Source organism: Trachurus trachurus (assembly GCF_905171665.1).
Source record: "Trachurus trachurus genome assembly, chromosome: 11".
Taxonomy (NCBI): domain Eukaryota; kingdom Metazoa; phylum Chordata; class Actinopteri; order Carangiformes; family Carangidae; genus Trachurus; species Trachurus trachurus.
In genome coordinates, this window is record NC_139904.1 from 5,090,640 (window position 1) to 5,097,252 (window position 6,613).

The 6,613-nt window shown below is 50.8% G+C and overlaps 1 protein-coding gene across 1 annotated transcript; it reads right to left on the reverse strand.

Annotated features, from left to right (window-relative positions):
- Positions 1 to 3,007: 3,007 nt before the first annotated feature.
- On the reverse strand, positions 3,008 to 3,985 carry LOC310993438 (cyclin-dependent kinase 5 activator 1; the record flags this gene model as incomplete). The annotated part of the gene is made up of 1 exon (XM_083981788.1): positions 3,008 to 3,985. The coding sequence occupies one exon, from the start codon at positions 3,983 to 3,985 to the stop codon at positions 3,008 to 3,010; it is 978 nt and encodes a 325-aa protein (XP_083837914.1).
- Between the last annotated feature and the right edge of the window lie 2,628 nt (positions 3,986 to 6,613).

Here is a 6,613-nt window from a genome sequence, read left to right on the forward strand (position 1 = left end):
TGGAAACAATCCGTACATATAAAAGTCAGAAGCAGGTAAAAAAAGTAATGTGTCTAAACTAGGCGGCCGGCATGCACGCTACCACACAGCGACACAGCGACGTCTCCTTCCTCACGGCGCCACGTATTTACATCATCACCGTCACCTTCATCATCGTCATCGTCAGTGAAGGTGTAACCCCCCCACCCACCCCCCCTGCAGCAGGTGAGATGCTCTGATATGAAGCAGCTCACAGAGCCGCTGATAGATTCATACTCTTAACACCAGACTGGACCGTGTCTCCATCCGCAGCTGAAAGTAGTCCCAGCAGAAGAACCGATCTGAGGAGAACTCCTCTTGATTGGTTACGCTCCAAGTTTCTCAGAGTCTTTCCTCTGTCTGTCCTCAGAGGTCCAGGGGTCACAGCCCCCCCACGCCCCCCCACCTGATCTCTCCGAGGCCTTTGATTGGATGAGCTCAGGTGGAGAACAGAGTTAATTGGCTTTGAGGCCGAGAGAAGCAGCCCTGGTTCCTGACGTGTCCTCTCTGTCTCCATCTCTGTCCTGATTCATCTCAGTGTCACAAACATGTTGGACTGAATCTTGTGATTTCATTAACGTGAACAGGAGACGAGCGGAGGAAGCAGATGTTGCCTTAACTCTGACCCACATTCACACACACGCATACTCACACACACACACACACGCATACTCACACACACACGCACACTCACGGATGCCAACAAACAGCTCCTTTCTGCTCGTCCTTTCCTGACAATGGAGGAGGGTGTTGGTGTCAAATCTAATGAAACAGGCAGAACAACAGCTGAGTGTGTGGAGACGGGGCAGAGAGGGGGAGGAGGGGGGCGGAGGGGGAGGAGGAGGAGGAGGAGGGGGAGGGCGGGGGGTGAAGACACAAGTGTCCTTGTTGCAGCCAGAGAGAGAGAGAAAAGAGCTGCAGTGACCTCAAAATGGCCGCCAGGCTCCAGTAGAACCAGAGACTGAGTCAGAACAGCCAGGGGGGGGGTTAAAGGTCACATCTACTGGAGACACATGTTTATCTGTCATGTGACCTCGTGTGTGAATCAAACAACACATGGGGAGGGGGGGTTGGGGGGGGTTGGAGCTGATAATCAACAATTTAACTTTTCTCTGATGTCACGCAGGAAACAGCTGTTGTCATAACAACAGAGGGTCCGGCTGCACTCACTCACCCATAGAGGACGTGCAAACCGTTGTGCCAAGCGGTCACTGACCTCTTGGCACAACGGTTTGCATCGTCGCCCGCCGTGCAAGGTTCAAACCCCACCTGGGGCGGTCCGTACTGAAACACACCGCAGAGGGCCAGATACAGTAACACTGGCTACACTCACACCGAGCGTTAGTGTTTCCACTACGTGCTACCGACTCGACTCAATTCGACCTTTCTGTGTTTCCATGTCCCTGTTTCTGCTCGGCCGCGGTTCCAAACCAGGTGAAGAGGAACTAAACTGTGAGTTGTGAACGCTGCAGAGCTCTGATTGGTCAGAGATTCACCGCTGGCTGAGATAAATGACTAGATAGCCTAACTAAACAACTAAACAACTAAACAAACAACTCCTTCTGACAGATAGGCTATATGTTGGTTTTCTATAAAGTGAATCTTCAGCGCTGCCGCGGGGTCTGGACGGACAGAAACCACCACGTTTACATCAATACGTGTTTTAAAATAAACAGATCTAGATTAAATTCTATTTTACTTTATTCACTATGACGACCGGCTACTGTAAAGGCGCCGTCACTATGACGACCGGCTACTGTAAAGGCGGTGAACTGTCCTGTAATGGCAACGCTCTCTAGAACAGAACCTGGTACCAGAGTCGAGCCGGAAACACAGAATGGAAACACAGCTTCAGATCCGCGTGTGTGTGTGTGTGTGTGTGTGTGTGTGTGTGTGTGTGATTAGCTCTGATGCTCCCGGGGGGGCGGGGGGAGGGGGAGGGGCTACAGTAATCTGCTAATCTCATTAAAACCACGACTGTCAACAAGAGGCCTGGAACAAAGGGGGGGTGGGAGGGGGGGTGGAGGGTGGTAAACAGCTGACACACACACAAACACAAACAAACACACACACATACACGTGTCAACACACACACACACGTCCAATTTAAATCCAGATTCCTCAGGTGAGAGACAGAGACAGAGGCAGAGGCTCCGCCCACAGACGGACTTCCTGTTGGTTCTGATGATCCACAGAGAACAGCAGGACCAGGACTAGGACCATGGACCCCCCCCCCATCACCCTGGTACCAACATCAGAGGCTAACGGCGGCGGCTAGCAGGCTAACACTCAGGTCGTTAGTTTCTCATTAAAGTCTCTATGGAAACGGCTAACGGCTAATGTTGCGTTTCCATTTACCTCGGAAGTCGGAAGTTGGAAGTCGGAGTTGGAAACGACGTCATCACCCAGTTATAAAGTTGGAAAACAAGATGGCCGCGTCTACGAAAGCTACCAGGCTACTGTTAGCCACTGTTAGCACGGCCTGCGTTGTAGTTCACACAAACCACGTTAAAATGTAAATTAAACTACGGCAGCGTGATTTAGTGCAACAAAAACTAGTCGGATGTTTAAATACACTGAACAGCTTCTACTTTGTTTACACACGGGGCGGCCATCTTTGAAGTCAACTTGTGAGGATCCTCCGACTTTCCGAGTAGTAAATTGGACCTCGAGGCGTTCCAGTTGAAACCTCGGACTCGGAACTTGGACATTCCGACTTCCAAGTAGAGCTGCAGCAATTAATCGATTAATCGTTTACATAATTGACAGATTAATCGATAGTTGCAGCTCGACTTCCGAGTACAAATGGAACAGCTAACGGCTAACGGCTAACAGCTAATGGCTAACTGTTGCAGTGGGTCAGTTCCTGAATCTGTGACCTGTGATTGTGGCTCAGTCTGGTGGGGGTGGACTTCACTGGGGGGGGGGGTGAGGTGAACGTAAAGAAAGGCATGCGTCCAGTCGGGGGGGTGGGGGGGTTGGACCTGTCTCACCGGTCCAGGACGCGGCTGTAGTCCTGGGGGCCGCAGCCTCCTTCGCTCTTCAGCTCAGCGAACACCTGAGTGAAGTAGTGCGGGTCGGCGTTGATGCGCAGCATCTTGGCGCTGGTGGCGTCGATGATGGCGAGGCAGCGGTCCCAGAACGCCTCCTTCCCCGCCTCCACCAGGAAGGGCTTGAGCGGGTAGGAGATCTCGTTGCCCATGTAGGAGTAGGACAGGTAGAGGCAGGTGAGCAGGATGGCCTGCAGCTCGTGCTCCGACGCCACCGCGTCTCCGTCCACCACGTCTCTGCACAGCATGTAGACGAAGACGACGTTGGCCGGCGTGACGAAGGCCACGTCCTGCCAGCCCTGCAGCAGCAGCGAGCGGTCGACGCCGCGCAGCCACAGCACCGGGTCGGCCGGCGCCAGGTGCTTGAGGCGGTAGCAGCGGCAGCACAGGAACTCGCCCAGGCAGCGCAGCAGCTCGCTGGTCGACGCCTGCACGATGACGCGCTTCGGCGACGAGGTCACGGCGGCCGGAGGGACCGTCTTCACCGAGGACAGCGGCTGGGACTGGCTGTAGGCGTAGGCGTGGGGGGGGGCGAGGCCGTAGCCCAGACCCAGACCGGCTGGGCCGTCGTAGCTGGACAGGTTGGCACACGACAAGCTCTTCTTCACGTTGTGGCGGTTCAGCTGCAGCACGCCAGCGTTCTGGTAGATGTTGATGCTGTTGTTGTTGAGTGGCTCGGCGAGCGGCTTCTTGGCGCCGGTCTTCTTCTTGGTGGACGCCACCAGTCTCTTCCAGGTGAGGGCGGGCAGGAAGATGGACTGACCCCGCCTCAGGCCGCCGCCGCCGCCGCCGCCGCGCTCCTTCTGGCTGTTGAGCGAGCGGCTGCTGAGGCTCGGGTAGTGGCTGAGCGAGCCCGGCCGGTTGTCATAGTAACTGGACTTCCGGGACCCGGGGGAGAGTGACAGCACGGTTCCCATGGTGACAGAGGTCAGAAGTCAGGAGGGGGAGGGGGGAGGGGGGGTCGTCTGTCTCTTTAGTTCTGCAGATCCAACAGGTGAGAGGACGAAGAGGAGAAGGAGCCGGTCGCAGGTTACATCACCTGCAACACACACACAGATACAAGTTACACACACACACACACAGCGACCCTGTGTGGACTACATTACCCAGAAGACAACACTGCATCACTCATATGGTCACTGACTAATCATCGTCCTCTCACTGTCAAACCAAAGTGTGTGTGTTTGTGTGTGTTTGTGTGTGTGTCCATAGGTGTCATGGACACACACACACACACACACACACACACACACACACGCACAGAGAGATTATTTAATGTTGTTTATCATCATCATCATCATCATCAGATGTTTTTGCTTCATCCATCAAATTAAAATCAAAGTGGGTTTAAATGTTCATCAGCTGCTGTGACGTCACAGAATCGGGGTCAATATGTTAATGAGATGTTATAAATGATATACTTAATATATAGCCTAATAATATTAATTGATATTAATTTCCTGAGGAAGCTCAGTTTTGTTTCTATCAACAGGATCAAAACAGAAGAGGATCTGATCCTCTCTCCTGGTTTTCCTGGTTTTCCAGAAGTTCCAGCTGCGGCTGCTCTCTGACCTCTGGACCCGGGTCACACACACATCAACTCCGGTTCGGTACCGGTGGACCAGTGGACACTCACCTGTGTTTTCTCAGAGGTTCAGGTTCGAGTCCGCTGCGGTGTCTCAGTCACAGAGCAGAAGGCGCAGACTTGGTCCTGGAGGTTCTGGTCCTGGTCCTGGTTCTGGTTCTGGTTCTGGTCCTGGTTCTGGTTCTGACCCAATCCTCCTCACTGACCCCGGGTCCGGAGCAGCGTGGGTCCGGTCCCGGTCGGTCCCTGTCGGTTCCGCTGCGGCTCCATGACCCGGGAGGAAGCTCCGTGATCAGCGGCTCTGTCTCCGCCGCTGCGCCGCCTCATCGCGTCTCTCCGCCCGCAGCGTCTCCTCCGTCTCCTCCCGGACTCAGACCCGCAGCTGGAGCTGGAGCTCGGTGCTCGGTCTCCGGTTCTCTGGTTCTCTAGTTCTCCTCTCTCTCTCTCTCTCTCTCTCTCTCTCTCTCTCTCTGAGCCTCCGCCGCTCTCTGACCGGGGATCGGTCCCGGCGGCTGCAGCCCGTTGCTGCAGGCAGCCAATGAGAGGAGAGAGCGTCTCCTGGCCCCGCCCACTCGCACATATACGCTGTTTCTCTCTCTCCCCATGTAAACAGATGTAAAAGTAAAAATATAAAAAAATATAATATATAGCCTAATATATTTTATATAATATAACAGTGGTGGACAGCAACGGAGTAAATTTACTTGAGTACTGTACTTAAGTAGCTCCTACATATCCAGAGGATTTGTACTTTAGGCTACTTGAGTATTAGATTTATTTGATTTACTTGAATACATTTCCAAGACAAATATTTTTACTTTTACTCAAGTTAATTTCTAGGAAGGCTGAAAAGTACTCGTTACTTTCAGGTCTGCTCTTTTATTTTCTTTTTTTCTCTCTAAAATCCTATTGGACACAAGCTGTTTGTCAAAGAAGGAAACCCTAACCCCTAAAAGCAGCACATCAGTGCAGCTGCTTTCAAAGAGTTAATTCTCAGAAACAAGAGTTAAAAGCTCCTTAAAATCATTTAGAAAAAATTATAGTAATTCATTGATGTGAAAAATAAGAAATGTACTCTTAATCTTACTTTTACTCAAAGTAAATTTAAAAGCATGTACTTTTGGATACTTAAGTAGCTTTAAAAGCAAGTACTTTTTTACTCTTACTCTAGTAACATGTCGACTGAGCTACTTTTACTTGTAACGGAGTAAATTTTGAGCAGTAGTATTTGTACTCTTACTCAAGTACTGGGGTCGAGTACTCTGTCCATCTCTGTAATATAATATAAAATATATATTTGATATTGATAAACTGTGTTATTGATACTTATTGATACAGTGTGTTCTTGTGTGTTTGGTCTTTTCATATATTTGTGTTGCACCAAACTTCTCTACATTAGTGTTGGTTTCTAATGAGACGTGGTGAAGATGAGCAGGTCAGACTTCACTCACTTCTTCTTCTTTTTATAACATTTACAAACGACATTAGTGACTTCAGAGTGAAGATCTGATCTCCACATGAGAGTCTCTGTGATGAGGAGACGTTTCCAGGAAAACACAAGATAATGATGTGTGGAGACAGTGTGTGTGTGTGTGTGTGTGTGTGTGTGTGTGTGTGTGTGTGTGGGGGGGGGTTCTCCTCAGAGATGGGAAATTTCCGGAAGCCAGAGAATAAACAACATGAACTCAGATCAGATCAGAGGCTGAAGACAGAGGATGAAGGATGGCGATGAGGAACAACTGGAACTGTAACTAAACCTGAACTACAGATGGAAACTAGCTGCTGAAGCTAAATCTGCTACAACCATCTTTTCATTGCTTTATAATTGATCAATGGTTTTGTTCACTGTCCTGTATGCAACTAAACTTTAACTTCTGAAGCTCCTGGAGGCGGAGCTACTTCAACATGCAGCTGAGGCTCCGCCCACTCTGTCAGAGGCTGCAGGCGACTGTGAGGAGCT